Below are 19,861 nucleotides of genomic sequence, written 5' to 3' on the forward strand. Positions count from 1 at the left end.
CATGAGGGGTCTAAGACCCGAATTTGAGCAAATGAGGAGCAACATCTTCAATAGAAAGCAAGAAGATCTACCACCTATTCATGAAGTTTTGGCCCAAGTTTGCAAGAAAGAGACGAGGTTAAAATCTCAAACCGAATCAAAAAAGTCAAAAGATAATGTTTTGGCCATTTCCAAACCGGGTGCTAGTTCTCATACATATAAGCCTCCACATTTCTACAAAAATAATTTTGGAAAACCTCGGTCTTTTGAGAGAAAAGGAGATGAAAAAAAGAAAATTGTTTGTTACAATTGTGCAGAACCGAGACATATCAAACTATATTGTCAAGAATTTAAAGGCAAAAAGAAAAGGAAGATCGCTTTAGTTGGAACTTAAACTCAAGTAAATCCATAGGGAACACGTCGTTATCTCAATTGATGGAAGCTTAGTAACCTCTCCGCAAAGGTTCCTCTACAACGGATGTCGCTGTCTCCACTTCTTCCCCCCTGGTATGACTCCTTGTCTCCTTAATTCTGTATGACCTATAATGGTTTCATGCTTAACAATCATAGTGTTGATTCAAGTAGGAAAAATATTTTTACTACGGATGGAACCTCTCTTGATGTTAAAGGAATTGGAAATTTTGAAAAATCTCTGAATTTTTGTATTCCAAAAATAAGAATTATTCCAAAACTCAATTTAAACTTACTTTCGGTTTCGCAAATCACCAATCAAGGTTGTAGTGTCTCGTTCACATCTGACTAATGCTCAATACAAGATCTCCAGTCAGGGAAGAGGAAGGCCATAGAGAAGGAGAACTCTACTACATGGATCGGCTAATCATTCAGAAAAACCTTTTTGTCTCAATGTACAAAAAATTGGATTTAATTTTGTGGCATTAAAAACCAAGTCATCCTAGCATTACTAAATTGTCAAATGTAGCTCATTTGAGAAATTTTTGCAATGAAAAAATCCAATGTATTGATTGTATACTTGACAAGATGAAATCCATTCATTATCAAGAGAGGACCTTTTTTACCTCAAAACCACTTGAATTAATATACTCTGGTGTTTGGGGCCCGGCTCTAGTAAAGTCTAATGGTGGATATGTTTATAATGTAAAGTCTATACTCGCTTTACCTTGATTTACTTTCTCAAGCACAAAAATAAAGTCTTTGAAAACTTCAAAACTTTTCACAAATTGGTTACAAATTTAGTCAAGACGAACATATTCATCTTTCGCTCTGACTCATTATAATACTCGATAATTTTTCAGAAATTTTGTTCGAATATAAATATCTAAGGTAATAAATATATTTTGGCAACCTATTTTATGATTTTAGATTTCACGGTTGCAACCACATCAAAATTCCAAAAAGAACGCAAGTGATTTCGTCGAAATCGGAGCTCATACGCTCGCAAAACATGCCCGACAACCTCAAGGGAAAAATTATAATTTTGAAGGTCGATGTTGTGAGTTTTGAACACTTGGTTGCATTCGTATTGAAAATTCAAGAAGAACTGTTCTGATTTCATCAAAATCGGAGTTGTAACGCTTCCGTCAAGTTTCGGAGGCATAGTGGTAATATATATATATATAGACTCTTAGTTACATTAACTAAAAGGGGCTCAGTTGAACTGGACTGGTTGGGCCTGCTGTTGGGCCTGGAACCTTGGGTTGGATCACACTAGGTCCAACCCAAGGCCCATTTTAGGTCAAGCAAGAGGAGCCCACTGTTTTGGGCCTCTTGTTTTACACTTGGAAGGCTGGGTGGCAACACTACAGCCCCTCCCCTAGCCTGTATAAGGCCCCCTTCTCCCCCACCTCATTCATCAGCTCCCTCTCCCACTCTCCCGTTCACCCTCTCCCTACTGAGCCACTCTCCCCCTCCTCTAACCACCATTAACTGGTGCCTATTCTAGCCAACAGCCACCCTCTTCTTTCTTCTATCACCACCATTGGTGCCACCTACAACCACCTAACCCAGCCACCTTACTTAAGCTGCACCACCTAACTGCCATCTCCCTCACCCGGTCTGCCCTACTTGAACCTTGCCCGGGCTGCACCCAGTCCAGACCAAGCTCACCAAACCCAGTCTTGTTTTGACCCAACCCGGTTCTCTTGACTAGCCACCCGGTTCTCTTGACTAGCCACCCGGTTCTGTCCCTAAACCTAACTCGGTTCTCACTCACTCATTAACCCGACTCTCATTACCGGTCCCTTCAAGCAAATCAACCCGATTCAGTTGCTATCATCACCGCCTCTAAACTAGGTTCCACCACTTCCCGCCAACGCAGTTCACCTCTTTCGCACATGTCGAAAGTTTAACTTGGAGGAAAAATTCCCCCAGGATTTCTGAGAATTTTTTTGTCTCTTATCAAAACGCTATACGAGGTAAGCTCTATCCAAATGCGTGTGGATTCTTAATATTTAAATATATTTTGGAAGCACATATGTTCGCTTATATTAAAATTGTTACGCATAACGTAGTCGTTTTGTCTCATGAATATATATATATATATATATATATATATATATATATATATATATATATATATATATATATATACGCATTTGATTTCGAATAAAGTAGTTTTGATATATATCGTACTTTGAATAAAACAAAGATATTTTCAAATAATAAGTTTTGGTAAGTATCTTACGTAGAATAAAATAATCATACTTCAAATAAAATAATAGATTTTGTATGTTCCATATTTTGAGGAAAAAGATTATATCTTAAATAAAATAATATATGCATATGCATTGTGTTTCGAATAAAATAGTAGTTCTTGGTACGCATCATACTTTGAATAAAATATTATAAAGATGCATGCATATATTTTGAATAAAATAATACTTTACGCTTTGCGAAGATAAAATATTTGAAACATGCATAGAACAACAAAACTCCGGGTTCAAAGAACCCTACTTACAATAGAATATTCCACTCCAAATAAAAAGGAAAATAAGATGGTTGTGGCCCAAAAGAGGCTAAGCTTCTAGAGACCTTTCGGGTACACAGTAATGTGTAGGGCATACTTCCGTTTTGAGATTGACTCGTGTATGAGCTTGAAATAAATTAACTCTCAAAGTGCGAAACAAAGCACTATCTGATAAATAAAACATGCCAATATAAAACTTAAGATATTGATCTGCCACATTTGCGAAGTGCTCGTACATACTGAGCAAGTACTGATTGGATCGGGTACACATATAGGACTGCTATCCTAAAAACAGATACTTGGATTACTGAACCCCCATTCTGGCCTACACAGTGTAAGGCACTTAAAATAATCCCTTTAATAAAGATAACCCTTTTGACCCATTCTGTTCTGATCTCTACCTTGGAGAAGGTAGATGGTATAACCTCGACCGATTTTGTTCTGATTTTTGGGAGCAAGGTGTCCCAATGGTCTTCACTCACTCATAGGTTTACAGAAGTCGGGGCTATCCACGTGTCCTAGGTGATAGATCCCTACTGTAGTAGTCCAGGATGCATCCTACTTTCTATTCTACCTTAGCAGTGATTCTCTCGATCACAGACAGCCCGCTTTGGGCTTTGGGTCCGCTACAGTCAAGTACCCGGGATTAATACATCTGAAAATAATACACCCCCAGAATGCCCTGGCTATCTAAATGATCTTCTCCCACGTACCAGGATGGATGGTTAATTATTGAAACAAAAACCCTTTTTAATCACAACTTGAAATGAAAATATGCCCTAATTATGCAAGCAATTATGTTTTCGTATTCGATCTTACTTTTCAGTAAAAATGTCTTATCTGAATTAACTAAATATGTTTAATATTTTGAATTACCGAAATTGGCATAGACTTACCAAACTGTCAGAAGTTCGACTCTTTAATGGGTTTTGTTCAGGTACATGTCAGTGAATGCAGTGGGGCAGGAGCAGCGTCGAAAAACTAGTACTCTCCGGAGGATCCAGGGCCTAGCTTGGGACTTTTGTTCATAATATTTTATATTCTCAAGTTTTGAACTATATGTACATTTTGTCAAAAAATGATGTAAATAATATTTTGATTTTCACTCTGATAATAGCTTTGTCTTATTTCACTCTTGTGGATCGCTCAAAATTTTCAAATCTGAACTCAATATTAAATCCTCTTCCTCTGTCAATATTTAAAAAGAAAAATTTTCAAAATTTTTGGTAAAATTTCAGGTTTTAAATTTCGGGGCATCACGCTCATGGGGGAGAATACATGTCAAATGATTTAAAATTTTATTTAGAATCCAATGGAATCTTACACCAAAGGTCTTATGCAAACACGCCCCACAAAAATGGATTAACCGAACGAAAACACAGACATATAGTAGAAACTGCAAGAACTTTGCTCATCTCTAAAAGTGTTCCTGAACACTTTTCGGCTAAGGCAGCTCTTACTACAATTCACCTGATAAATCAGCTTCCATCGTCCAAACTTCAAAATGTAACTCCATATGAAAAACTCTTTCAAAATTCTCTGATTATTTTAGACTAAGAACCTTTGGATATAAGTGTTTTGTATTAACAAACAAAAATGACAAGTTATCTCCAAGAGCCATCCCTTGTGTATTTATTGGGTATGGTGAGAGTCAAAAAGGATTTCGATGCTAAGATCATGAAAACAATAAGCTATATATTTCAAGAAATGCTACTTTTTTGGAAGAGAATTTTTTTTTATAAAGAAATTGCAGAAGCTTTGAAGAAAATGAAATCAAGAAGGGCAGTTGGCCCAGATGGTACACCTATCGAGGCTTGGAAATGCTTGGGAGAGAAAGGTTTAGAATGGTTGACAAATCTTTTTAACAAGATTTGGCGGACAAATAAGATGCCTAATGAGTGGAGGAAGAGTACTTTGGTGCCCCTATATAAGAATAAGGGTGATATACAAGATTGTACAAACTATCGTGGTATAAAACTCATGAGTCATACTATGAAACTTTGGGAGAGGGTGATTGAGTCTAGGTTGAGGAAGATTGTCATGATATCGGAGAATCAATTTGGTTTTATGCCTGGAAGATCAACTATAGAAGCTATACATCTTCTTAGACAACTTATTGAGAGAAATAGAGAGAGGAACAAAGATTTTCATATGGTTTTTATTGATTTGGAGAAGGCTTACGATAGAGTACCTAGGGACATTCTCTGGTGGACAATGATGAAGAAAGGTGTTTCTCTCAAGTACATTAGTATAATTAAAGATATGTATGAAGAAGTAGTAACCAATGTCCGCACTTGTGGAGGGGTGACAACCAATTTTCCTATAACGGTTGGGTTACATCAAGGATCTGCTTTAAGCCCTTTCCTATTTGCTATAGTGATGGATGAGCTTACGAGATCAATTCAAGAAAATGTGTCGTGGTGTATGTTGTTTGCTGATGATATTGTTTTGATTGATGAGTCTAGAGTTGGGGTTAATGCTAAGTTAGAATTATGGAGACAGACATTGGAAGCAAGAGGTTTTAAGTTGAGTAAGAGTAAGACAGAATACATGGAATGTCGATTTAGTAAGCAACGAAGTAGTGATGGAAGTGTAGTGAAGCTTGGTGAGCACGAAATACCGGTGGATGATTCTTTCAAATATTTGGGATCTATCATTCAAAAGTATGGAGAAATTGATGGAGATGTAAATCATAGGATAAAGGTTGGGTGGATGAAATGGAAAAGTGCAACTGGAGTGTTGTGCGATCATAGAATGCCATTGCGGTAGAAGAAAAAGTTTTATAGGATGACTATTAGGCCCGCTTTACTATATGGTACGGAATGTTGGGCTGCCAAGAAACATCATATTCAAAAAATGAGTGTAGCCGAGATGTGTATGCTTAGATGGATGTGTGAAAATACAATAAAAGATAAGATTCGGAACGAGGAGATAAGTAAGAAGGTAGGCGTTGCACCCATTGAAAATAAGATGAGAGAGAATCGTTTACGGTGGTTTGGACATATTCGACGAAGGCCTAATGATGCTCCAGTTAGAAGGATGGAGAAATGGGAAAATATATTAGTTAAAAGAGGTCAGGATAGGCCTAGGAAGACATGGATGGAGGTGATAAGAAAGGATATGAATGCTTTGAACCTCACCGAGGACATGGCATTGGATAGAAATGAATGGAGGAGAAGGATTCATGTGGAAGACCCATAATGATTTTCTTTGTTGGTTCATATCGCCGACCCCAATTGTTTTGGGATGAAGGCGTAGTTGTTGTTGTTGTTGTTGTTGAAAGATGTACCTAAGAGAGAAGATGAATATATATTTTTAGAATTGGATTCTAAGAATGATAGCGATTTGATATCAGAAAAGAATCAAATTGATGATAATGAACCTCAAATACGTACTCAGAGTGGTGGACATATTCAATATAAAAGAAGACAAAAACTACCATCCAAATGCTTTAGAAAAATATTTCAACCTAGAAGCTCAAGAAACTAGAAATATTAAGCACTCTAAACGACATTATAAATAACCTAATAGATTCGTGACATAAGAGTCCTTTGCCCCTCAATACAAAGCATATCTAGCAAAAAAAATCTCCTATTTCGAACCAGCCTCATATAAGTAAGCTAAAAATATCTAGAATGGCAAAATGCTATGTGTGAAGAAATAAAAGCATTAGAAAAATCTAAAACCTGAGAAATGATCAACTTACCACATGGAGAAAATCTATAGGATGTAGATGGGTCTTAAAGGTTAAAACTAAGAGTGATAGAACATTGAAAAGACATAAAGTCAGACTAGTAGCCAAAGGGTACTCACAAGAATATGGGATAGATTACGAAGAAACCTTTGCTCTTGTCGTTAGAATGACTATTGTTAAAACATTTATAGTTGTAGCTATTATTAGGAAATGGCCTATCTACCAAATCGATGTCAAAAATGTCTTCCTTAATAAAGAATTAAAAGAAAAAGTATATGGATCCACCACCTAGGTATGATATCCCGAAATGAAAGGTTCTTCATCTTAAAAAGGTTGTGTATAGTATCAAACAAACACTGAAGGCCTGGTATCATCGTTTAATTCTGTTATAACTAGTCTTGGATATTTTTCATGTTATACTGGCACTGCCTTATTTGTTAAGAAATTTGTTATAGGTATTGTAATTTTTCTCCTTTATGTTGATGACATGATCATAACAAGAGATAAACAAGGAGTAAATCATATTAAGCATGTACTTAAATAGCATTTTAAAATGTTTGATTTAGGCTTTCTCATATTTTTCCTAGGGATTAAAGTTGTTTATTCTCTCCAAAGATATTTGTTAACTCAATCTAAATTTGCTACTGAGATTATTGACAGGTCTGGTTTGACTGATGAAAAGAGAGTAGATACACCCAAAGTTAACTCAAAGAAGAAGATTGATGATGGAACTTCATTTGATGATCCCACACCATATTGACAGATGATTGGTGCCTTGACGTACTTGACCAACACCAGACCAGACATCTTTCATGCAATTCACACTGCTAGCCAATTTCAGCACTATCCTACCTTAGTTCATATGTGTTGTTATGCGTATTGATAGATATTTAAGAAATTCTATTAACAAAAGATTATTGTTGTCTTCCTCTTCCTCTTCCTCTTCCTCTCTTGAATTAGTTGCATATTCTGAGTCTAATGGGGAGGAGATCCCAATGATAAACGTTCAACCACTGGTTTCTATGTTTTTATAGGAGACTCACTGGTGTCCTGGAAATGCAAAAAGCAATATAAGGTGTTTTTGTCATCCACAGAAGCCAAGTATCGGGTTATGGCCACCACAATATCCGAAATTGTTTCGTTGAGGAGTTTGCTGGCAGACATGGGAGTATCATCGAGGTTATGTTGTGATAACAAAAGTGTCATATACATTGTTGGGACATATCCTTCATGAGCACACTAAGCACATCGAGATGGACTGCCATTATGTCATAGAAGAAGTTTTGAAGACGATTTTGCTACCACATGTCATCCGAATATCAGCTTACAGACTTCTTCACTAAAATTCTTCCTTCTCCTAGGTTTCATTTATTGTTAGACAAACTTTTGGTGGCCACATAGTAAGTTTGAGGGGGAGTGTTAATGTATAGACACAAGGGTATTTTTGTACATAAAGGGTATTGTAGTCATTTTACACCTTTTTATTTTCTTCTTATTTTAATCTTTGTAAATCTTAGAATTAGGATAGAGCTTGATGGCCATTTGATTAGAGTCGTTGGGATCTCCCCAACGGCTATATTTCAAGTCATTGGGGAGATCCCAACGGCTACACCTTGGCTGCTTTGTAGGGGTTCAAACCCCACACCTTTTAAGGCTTTTGCTTAGAGGTTTACCTCATTAACATTTAATATTTTTACTTGTGTTATGTGCTCATAAGTGGCTGATTTGTGTGGTTTATGTGATTGATCCATAAGTGATCCTTGTGGTTGTGTATGTCTATAAGTGACATTTGAATCTCTTTGTATTCCATTACAAGTCCCACTCCACCAATCCAGTTATAACATTCAACTGAAAGAAAAAGGGATGTGGGAAAAAAATTTGCCTTCAAGTATCAAGAAAATCTTTTAACAATTCTTTGAAAAACTGAAATTTGGTGACATCTGAAAATATCTTGATAATTTTAAGTTGTTTACATCTTACATAAACATCACAACTTTCAATAATGAAAGATATTTGCAATAAAGATCTAAACATATCCATTATGCAAGCATGTATGCATTGGTGTTTGTCTGCAAATGTATAGCATTAAAAAGGAGCCTCATTTCCATCACCATTTGGCAAAGATGACACTGGAAATCAGCATGAATGGCATTAAATTTTGTAGTGACGCCAATCCCCAGCAAAACCATGGCAAAAAATGGCCTTAGATGCACCTCTTAAGAATCTTCACTAATAGATGAAGTTTTAGGATTTGGACCATAAACACCAATGCTGGTCCTGGGATAACTGAGCAAGGCAATTTCTCAGGGATATTTTCAGTTTTTAATAAATCATGAGAAATTAGAAAACTAACCAAATAAAATAACAACAAAATGTATTTAGTAATTGTAAAAATATAATAAAGAAACAGGGTGGAAAGTTATTAAATGTAATAAGAAACAAAATATGAACAAGAATCATGTTTAATTTGCATAAACCAAAAAGTATTTTTTGCGCAATGTTGAAGAATTTGCTATATATTCTCCAAATATAACTAGTTTTTTTGGGATAATCCAAGGAAAAGACCCCAATCACTGACCGCATATTGCCTGGGCCTCTGTTGGCAAAACCCTTGAGGTCCCCTTTGATAAACTTGGAATCACAACCAGAATAACCTGCAGAGAAGATGCAATAGATGGGGCTGTAATCTTGCATGATTCCCAATGTGCAAGCCAGATCTGGAAAGAAAGGGAAGGGAGGGGCTCGGCACAAGAAGTCGAGCCGGCTCGGTTCAAAAGGAGACAGAGGACCCAGGGTCCAAGACCAAGCCGATCTCGGTGGCTAGCCGGGGCCGATCTCAGCTCGGCTGGGTCAAGCAAGAGGCAGCTTGAGGCTGCCTCTAACCAACCCGTGCTCGGTGCTAGCTGAGCCGTGCTCGGTGCTAGCCAAGCTCAGCTCGGCTGCGCCTGACAAGGAAGGCCGAGGGAGGGCTGGCAGGGTCCGACCGAGCTGGCTCGGTGAAACCGAGTCAGACTCGGCGCACCCGAGCTGGCCCAGGGCTGCTGGACCGAATCAAGTTGAGCTCGGCTCGGCATGACTCGAGAAAGCAACAGTAGAAGTTGTTGTGCGAGCGCAGGAAGGTGACGGCTCGACAGTGTAACACCCCAGAAGTTCGACTTGAGAGAAAAAGATTTGAATAAAAATACCTTCGAAAATCAGAGTTTGCAGCAAAGATTTTTAAAGATGCCAAAGGATTTAAAAACACAAGTCGATTCTTCTGAGTACGTTAGCAAAAAGACTCGGCACAAACACAAGCCCATTTTCTAAGCCAAAATAGTGAGCAAAAAATAGAAAAAAGTATATTCATAAAAAGGGTTTAGTTTATACAAGGCAGAAGGGTATCCACCCAAAACAACAAAAAGTACAAAACCGAATAGCCAGCGTGTCGACGAGAGAGGCGAGGCTTTGACCACGTAGCATCTGCACCGCCGCCAATAAGAAAAACTATCTGTCACCTACACCCATAAAAATGGGATCAGTCCTGAAAACTGGTAGGTACGCAAAAGAAATAAGACGAACTAATCTAAAGCATACTCAAATCTAAGCAACTAGAAATTGATACATCATACGCAGGTGAACAGCAAAACTAACCAAGATACCATGAGCTCAAGCAAGCAAGTATTACAGTGATAACAATCTAACTGTAAGAAATCACAACCAGACTTATTATGCATACCTTCCAACTATTGCAAATAACAAACTGATAGCAAGGTAAAAGCATGTAGTCCGAAGAAAGAACAAACAACAGTTGTGAGCATGTCATACCGTGATCTGATTATTATCTCGACATTGTGGGTACGCACAATGTATAAAACGTAGAAACAGCCGAGATCCATTCGAGGGTTCATTATGCTATGTATTTTATTATACCCCAAAGGACTGACTGAGTCCGCTCCTAAGGAGACGACCAGTGGGCGAGAGAGTAAGTTCTCAAAGGCTAAAAGAGGGCCCAAGGATGCATCCAACTTCTGCAGAAGTGTCGGGCGACTACCACCTAGGATACTTATGGTAACGTCATTTCCCCTACCTCTGATGACTGGGGAAGCCGGATCTTTACCCGAAATAGCCATGAATGGCTTGTCCACCAGAGGTTTTGTACCATCCATCATCTCTCTTGATGAACCAGCCCGAACAAGCACGATGAGGGGTTATTCATCATCATCGCCTTGCTCTATATGCCCTGGTCTATTCGACCCACTCGAGCATCTTGCCTGTGAAGGCGCATGATAAACATTTAGTGAGACATCCAAATTATGATATTTGTAAAACATGAGGCCTATTCACTTCGTGCTACGCATCATAGCATCGCATAGCACTGCCAAGAGATGCGGCTAGGTTTATAACCACAAGTCACCAGAAAGCACTCAAAACGAGCTCAAACACTGATAGCAATTTCTAGAAGGTACCTGCAAAGTAGAACAATAGCATAATCGTAATTCACATGGCGCAGGCAAGAACTGAGTCAGTAAAAGCATAAGCAAGCAGGGCAACAAGAAGTAAGGTGCTGAAACGTAAATAGCCAAGGCGCATAAAGCGCGGGGCAACAGAAAGTAAAGTGCTGAAACGTAAATAGCCAAGGCGCATAAAACGCGGGGCAACAGAAAGTAAAGTGCTCGAAAGTAAATAGGACAAGGATCGCGAAACCGCATCCTTGAGTTAAAAAGACAGAAAGTAAAGTCTGGGCACATATAGCGCGACGGCAGCAGAAAATAAAGTGTTGAAAAGTAAATAGGACAAGGATCGTGAAACCGCGTCCTTGAGTTAAAAAGACAGAAAGTAAAGTCTGGGCACATATAGCGCGGCGGCAGCAGAAAGAAAAGTGTTGGAAAGTAAATAGGACAAGGATCGCGAAACCGCGTCCTTGAGTTAAAAAACGTACATATAGTTATATGTATACGTATATATGTATATTGTTTAATTGTCTTTTCTTTAGTTCAGTTTAGTTCATTCAAAGTCCTTTTGCGCAACTTTCCCCTACCTTGGGGAGTTGCGAGGTCTTGGGCGCTTGCGGGCGTAAGTGCGAAGAGTCTCAGGCCACGAGACACGTGCTCCGTCGTGCAACCTGCAAACCCAAAGAGGTTAGCATAAGACAAAGGTGAAACACGGGCCTAACCGCCAAGGAAAGACAGGCAAACAAGGCCCCTGATGAACACCCCAGCCGGCAAACAGAGGCAACAGGAAAAATGACAGGGGGGGCGGAGCCCCCTGCCGACAGACAGAAATGACAACAGGGGGCGGGTCCCCGCCCCCTGTCGGCAAACGGAACAGCGACAGGGGGCGAAGCCCCCTACCGGCAAACAGAAGCGACAAGGGCAAAGCCCCCTGTCGGCGGACAGAACCACGACAGGGGGCAAAGCCCCCTGCCGGCGAGCTGACGGCGACAGGGGGGGCAAGCCCCCCACCGACGAGCAGTCGGTGACAGGGGGCCAAGCCCCCTGCCGACAGACAAGACAGCGACAGGGGGGCGAAGCCCCCCCTGCCGGCAAGCCGAACAACGACAGGGGGAGAAGCCCCCCTGCCGGAAGACAGAACGTCGACAGGGGGAGAAGCCCCCTGCCGGCAAGCCGACGGTGACAGGGGGCCAAGCCCCCTGTCGGCAACCCAAAGGCAACAGGGGGACAAGCCCCCTGCCGACGAGCCGACGGTCGACAGGGGGCCAAACCCCCTGCCGACAAGCCGACGGCGACAGGGGGCCAAACCCCCTGCCGACACCCCGTCGGCGACAGGGGGCCAAACCCCCTGTCGACGAGCCGACGACGACAGGGGGCCAAACCCCCTACTGACACCCCGTCGGCGACAGAGGGGCTAAACCCCCTGCCGACACTCCGTCGGTGACAGGGGGGCAAGCCCCCTGTCGACGAACCGCTGGCGACAGGGGGGCAAACCCCCTGTCGGCACACCGACGGCGACAGGGGGCCAAGCCCCCTGCCGACAGCCCAAGCTCCGGGGGGGGGGGGGGGGGGGGGGGGCCTACCTGCGATAACCGGCGGCGAGATGCCAGAGAAGGAGGAGGAGACGGCGCGGCTCCGATGCAAACACGGAGGAGGAGAGTCGATCACCACCAAGGTGGCTACCGGAAGGCCGATCGTACGATTGTCGGTCGATGGGTAGACGCGCAGGGCAAATGCCCTCGCCCGAGACACCCGAACCCTTTAAAAAGGGGGGGTGTACCGGCTTCTCGAAAATTCGAGAAGCCGGATTCGGGTTGGGCTCGGATCCGGGTCTAGCTCGGATCCAGCATTGTCGACTGACTGAGACACGTGTCGAATTCGGATTTTTTTTTTCGGACATTACAGACAGTCAGGCCGAGCCACGCCTGGTCCCCGTCAAAGGCAGGACCAAGCCTGGGCTCGGTCCTCTTAGAGAGGGAACCGAGATCAACTCTGTAGGCTAGCCCAAGGGGTAGTAGCAGCAGGATGCTGCTGCTGTGGCCGAAAAAAGAAGGGGAAAAGGGGCAGAGGCTTCAGCCACTCCTTCCGGTTGTCCCACCAAGAACAGCATCAACATCCTCCGGCTACTGCTGATTTCACATGGAAAAACACAGGAGAGGGTGTTAGGCACCCTCTTATCTGGCGAGCCAGAGAGGCGGGAGGGGTGGCGCCCTCCCGTTGGTAACAGAGAAGAGAAGAGAGAGGTAGGAGGGGTGGCGTCCTCCTGCCGGTAACAGCGAAGAGAGAAGAGAGAGAGATCACCAGTGTGAATGTTGTGGCGAGGCTCGTCGAGAGCTGTGGAGGGGAAAAGGAGAGGGTGACAGGGAGAGAAACCAGAGAGAGGGAGCGTGAGAGTGCAGAGAGAGAGAGAGAGAGTTCAAAAAATATAAAAGAAACCCCCCCTTAGGAGGTTTAAATAATGGAGAAGAGCGGTGGGGATGTCGACATCCCTGTTTGGATCTGGGTTGGATCCGATTGGATCGAACCTAGATATGACCCAAAAGATTTGGGTCAGGGTACGGTTTTGGATTGGGTTGGGTCCAATTGGACCCAACTAAATCCTTTACTCTACTATATATATAAAGAGCAAAGGTTGTGTTTTGGATTTGGATCTTACAAGGATCCAAATCAAAAACCTTAAAAGAGGATTTTAAGAAATGGAAACACCACACGAAAAAATGCACTAACACAATCAGTTGTAACGGCTACAAAACCATAACCGAGAAAAGCGGGCAGGAACCGAAACCAAAGGCGATGATTAGGTAACTTTCAAATCAACACAAATATGGCACTCGATGACGAAAATAAATAGCAGCGAATGATCTGCGGGTTTTTTTCAGATTACCAGAAACAACAATAAGATATGCTATGTAAACAACTTTGAATCAACCCAATTGATTTTTCAGCATAGGTTGAATGACATGCCCATGAATATCAACAATACCAAACCCAAACACGTGTGGTATATACAAAACAGAAAAATATAGCAGTAAATAAGAGTTTCAAAGATGATATAATGAAAGATTAGGGGATATCTAGAACAGACGATTTAAGAGAAGTATGAGAGAGACGATACATGATAAAGAAAAGAAGTATGCAAATCTCTAGGATAGGTAACACAATTGGGATTCTGTTTTGTACCAAAACAGCAAGTTTCTCAAATATAGACAAGAGATATTAGAAAGGAAGATGAGATTAAAAGAGAATAAGGAGGAATGAAACTTTGGTTTCTTGGAGAGAAAGATTAGAGTGAAAGAGGGAAAATGATACCTTGAAGAGAAAGAGATGGATCTCAATGGTCACTTAGGCTTAGCAATCACCGATCCCTCTCATCATGGCCTCCTTTGATACCATGATAAACTTGGAATCACAACCAGAATTACCTGCAGAGAAGAAAATAGAAGACGAAATAGATGGGGCTGTAATCTTGCACAATTCCAAATGTGGGAGTTGTGCCTTATTCCTCTCTCTTTTATATTGAATATAAAACAACTTTTACATGACAATGATGCCCCTAATATTAAAAGAATAAAATACAACACAGAAAGGGGCAATAACAGAAGCATATCTGTGTTATAAATATATTGGACCCAATATCCATGGTCCAAAACTGAACATGTCCCAACACCCCCTGCCCACAGGGGAGTACAGCCAGCTTAGACCTTGCGGAACGGGACACCACCCATGGGTTTCGAACTTGGACCAGAAAATATAACTGGTATTTTGTCTTGTTAAAGTATCATGATAATATCACAATATTTCCAAAGATAGTCAAGATTATCACTAGGGTTAAGTTATTTTTCTGGCCCAACTTTTGGGCATTGTTTCATATAGCAAGAATAGAAATTAGAATGGGTTGTACCATCTGTCTTTGATGATACAACCTATGCAAAAAGCTCTCCATCTCAGAACCAAAAAAGATGTTACAACTGAGAGCTTCAAATAAACTCCAAAAATATGTATCTTCACTGCCCCACTCTGTATGCAATGTCATTTTCTAATTCTTTCACCACCAAAATGATACAAAATAAGAATAACTAATTATCAAATAAAAAAGACTGGAACTTTTACTTCTTTTGGAAGGGTTCGAGAGGAACTATTTGAATATAATTAGATTGCAATTCCAGTTTAGAGTGTATCAATGAACGAGATTATTAGCTATTTAATCAATATGCAAGAATCAGGGAATTTTTTTGTGGACTCTAATACTAATAAATAAAACCCCAAATAAAGTTGAATAAGCATTCAGTGAGGAAAACAAGGTAAAGATAATTATTCATTTTGTATGCATAATGTCAATATAAAATTATAGGAAGAAAATCCATGGGATGATCTACGAACTTGTAGTAGATTCATAGCTCATGGAAGGGCTTGTTGAAAATTTTGACATGAAATTGAAAAGGAATCATGTAATTCTTATGCAACCATATTATAAAATCCATTAGTTGCTTAATTCAAAATCATTAGTTTAATCCAACAGAAATGAAATACCAATATGATGAGTTGTGATCTTGACAAGGATGGATATGTTCTGTTTCTTAATCCCTTGAAACTCAGAAGGAAATTTGATCCTTGACAGAAAAGTTTGACGAGTCAGCTGCACTTGCACAGCAATGCAATAAGTTAAATAGGTTGATTGGTCTGATTTAGAATGGAAGAAATAGATTGAAAATCTTTTTCAGAGACATCCATTTTCCTAGAGAAACAAACAAGATATTGTGGCACATTGGCATCTTGATGCCACCAGAAGCAAAGGGGGAAAAATGGACAAGGGATCAAATGGGAAAATTGAAAAATTGAGTCTATGTCCAATTGATCATGTCTATTAAGAAAAGATACTCCTTTCAATACAACATATAGTGGCATATGAGATAGCTGACAAGACAGCCTCTTTTCCCAGGAATATTTTACAGGAAAAAGTACAATTTGCCACTCCAAGTTGACAACTATATCCCCCCTATGGGGTATGGAAAACTAATTTAAGAAATTCCTCAAGTATATAACTAGTTTGCACTTTTTTAATATATGCATGTGAGAGGGTGTGCATGAATCTATCATGTACATGATAGGTATTTACTACATCATAACACACCCAACTGTTCAAGTTCGAAAGCATGGAATTCAGATAACAGAGAGAACGATCTAGACAAGCTAGAGAACAAGTATAGATATTAAACGCAAAATCAGTGAGAAAAATATAACTTTACAGCTGCTAAGCTCAGTTTATGCATATGATAAGAAAAGATTATGAAGTCCACAAAAAACACAACCATAAAACTAACCTTGCAAGGCTACGACGCCAAACCAAAAAGGCATTTCTTTCATTATCATCAAGCTCTTCTGGAGACATATTGGCATTCCAAGGAGGCCTGCATATGTTATCCATGCAAGTAAATCAAGTGCAACACAGAACCATTATACCAGCAGCAACCCATATGTGCATGTATGTGTGTATCATGCAGATGAATGCATCTGCCACATGCGTATTGAGAGAACATGGTTCATCATATCATCAACAGAAACAATTGAAAATAACAGAAGAAATGACAAGAATTAGGTTTCAATTGAATAAGTCAAACAAGCATTCAAAATGTAGGAACTATCATGTGATTTCCCTCCCTCCCTTGGACATGAAATGAAATGGGGATCTTCGAAACACGAGCTTAGATTCACAAGGGAAAGTGTCAAGAATGACATTAAAGCATAACCCTTAAAAAGGGTATAACTCGAAACAAAATAAAAATAAAATGTATTCTTTATTGATATGAAAAACCAATTGCTTGCATTGGGATTTAATATCAATAAAGAATACATTTTTATTTTTATTTTGTTTCCAGTTATACCCTTTTTAAGGGTTATGCTTTAGTGTCATTCTTGACACTTGCCCTTGTGAATCTAAGCTCGACTTTCAAAGATCTACATTTCATTTCATGGTATCAGAGCCGCGGAAGTACTAAATCTTGAGGAAAAGCTGCCTCGGCTTCTGTGCCTATTTGTAAAAGTGTTCGCCACTTGAAGAGAAGTGTTTTATCACTTTATTGGGGAAGATTTCACATCTTGTTGTATTGTTTTTATCTTCTTTCTTTTTCATTTTCCTTCTTATTTCTCTTCTATCCCTATTCTTTCTCTCCTTGTAATCGATGAATGACAATGATAAAGTCACCATCATGCCTATAAAACTAAGCGATACGAACTATATAACATGGGCTTCAATCATGAAGCACCATATATGGGGAAAAGGCCTATGGGGGATTGTGGATGGTTCTGATTCGAAACCTAAACTATCTCTTACTAAAAAGGAGGGAGATAAAGAGGTCCCTCTATCGAAAGAAGAGAAAATCAAGGTCTTGCCTCATACGAGAAGAAATGGAAAGAATGGAGAATATCTCATGCGAAGATAAGATCATGGCTTATCAATAGCGTTGACATTAAAAAATGCTCAAGTCTTGCCAAATTTGATCATGCCGATAAGCATGAGAATACCTTAAGAATATGTATTCCCTTAAAGATATTGCACATGTGTGCAACCTCCAAGAAAAAGTTCGAATAATGACACAAGGAGACAAAACTATTCGTGAATATTACAATGGGTTGTCCGAACTTTGGGAAGAACTTTCCTTTTAGAACCAAAGTGTCATTGTGCCGAAGACATCGAGCTTCGTCAGAAACAACTCGATGCTGAACATTTTTATCAGTTTATCACTGGATTAAGGCCGAAATTTAAAACCACTAAATTGGGCCTACTTCACCGGGGAAAAATTTTTTCTATTGTTGAAACTATTGAAGAGTTAACAATGGAAGAAAATCGTCTCCGGAAAGGTTCTTCAAAAATTGAAGATGATTCCGTTTTAGCCGTATCTAGACCAGGGAATCATGTTCGATCATATAGGCCTCCTCACTTTAACCGACAAAATGGTGACTATGATAAGAAGAAAGTTATTTGTCATCACTGTCATGAACCGGGACAGTACAGGCCACAATGTCCCAAACTTAAGGAGCTGAGAGAAAAAAGAGCTGCAAATGCTAGATCGGAGCCTAAAGATCAGGATGCACCAGTTTTCCTGGCCCAACTAATGGAGATTCTTCAGCCTCTCATCAAAGGTGCCTCTTCCTCATCTGAAACTTCAACCGGCGCAGCAACCACATCTTTTTCTGATCTAGGTAAAATTTCTTGGCTCCTTAACTCTGGTGCATCTTTTCATATGACCCCAAATAATAAAAGTTTATCCAAATGTGTTAAAAATAAAACAAGTGTGTCAAAGGTCTTTACTGCTGATGGGACTTCTCTTGAAATAGAAGGAATAGAAATTTTGAAAAAATTTATAAAACAAAGAAATTTTCTATTCCAGAAATTAGACATGTTTCTAAATTAAATTTAAATATTTTATCTGTATCTCGAATTCCTGATTATGGGTGTAATATTTCCTTTTCTTCTCATGGTTGTTGGGTATAGGATCGCCAGTGAGGCAAACTGATTGGGAAAGGCCATAGAGAAGGAGGACTCTATTACATTGGTTTTTTGGAAATGTCGAAGAAAGCCTTTTGTTATAATATTCAGAAAATATAGTTGGAATTGTGGCATAAGAGACTTGGTCACTCACATATAGCCAAAATCCAACATTTTTCAAATCTAGGAAAATTTTGTAACTCTGAATCATTTGATTGTAAAGATTGTATTCTCGGCAAAATGAAAAGATTATCATTTCAGAACAGAACCTTTTTCTCTTCAAGACCACTTGAATTAATACACTCAGATGTTTGGGGTCCTGCACCAGTAATTTCTAAAATAGGATTTGTTTACTATGTTATTTTTGTCGATGATTTCTCCCGACATACGTGGATTTACTTTCTCAAACATAAGTCTAAAGTATTTTCATACTTTCAAACTTTTCATAATATGGTCAAAAATAAGTTTCGAAATAATATTACTATTTTTCGCACAGATTCAGGGGAAGAGTTTTTATCCACAGATTTTCAAAATTATCTTAAATTGCATGGCATCACACATCAAAGATCTTGTCCTTATACACCTCAACAAAATGGACTGGCAGAACGAAAACATCGTCATATTATAGAAACCACTAGGTCTTTATTAATAGCAAATCAAGTCCCGAAAGACTTTTGGGCAGAAGTTCCTTAACTGTCACCTATCTCATTAATAGGATGCCATCTTCTTCGTTACAAAATATCACTCCCATTGAAAAACTTATGAACATTTCTCCAGACTACTCTAGACTAAGAATATTTGGGTGTAATTGTTTCATATTTACTGACAAAAATGATAAACTTTTCCCTCGTACGATTCCTTGTGCCTTTTTAGGATATGTTGAAAAACAGAAAGGTTATAGATGTTTTGACTTCAAAAATAATAGACTATATGTGTCTATAAATGTTTCCTTTCTTGAAAATGAGAGCTTCTTTGATTTTAGAAAATTAAAAGACGTCACTAAGTACTCCTTTTTGCTAGATCTAACATCAGCATCTGATGAATATGACCTTGACTGTAACTTTGATGATGATCAAAGAATTATTGATCTTAATGTTTAAAATGAAGAAGTTCATAGAGATACTAGTATTCAATATTCCAGGCGACAAGAGTCTAATCCTCCATGTGCACTTGAAAAATATTCTAACATTCCAACTAGACAATCATCCCGAGTCACGAGGCCTCCAAGAAAGTTTGTATCATACGAGTCTTTCTCACCCACATATAGGGCAGTTATTGCATTAATTCACTCATATGAAGAACATCCACATATTTTCAAGCAAAAATGG

The 19,861-nt window shown here is 39.5% G+C and overlaps 1 protein-coding gene across 2 annotated transcripts in view; it reads right to left on the minus strand.

Moving 5' to 3' along the window:
• The window catches only part of LOC149821050 (GTPase LSG1-1-like), an 82,653-nt gene that overhangs the window by 43,450 nt on the left and 19,342 nt on the right, over positions 1-19,861 (minus strand). For both annotated transcript variants that reach the window (XM_089982183.1, XM_089982182.1), the window contains one exon: positions 16,369-16,455. In XM_089982183.1, coding sequence (XP_089838309.1) covers positions 16,369-16,455 — 87 coding nt within the window. The remainder of the gene's footprint in view (positions 1-16,368; positions 16,456-19,861) is intronic.

The sequence above is a fragment of the Nuphar pumila genome, chromosome 12 (genome assembly GCF_984573655.1).
Source record: "Nuphar pumila chromosome 12, dmNupPumi1.hap1.1, whole genome shotgun sequence".
Classification (NCBI taxonomy): Eukaryota; Viridiplantae; Streptophyta; class Magnoliopsida; order Nymphaeales; family Nymphaeaceae; genus Nuphar; species Nuphar pumila.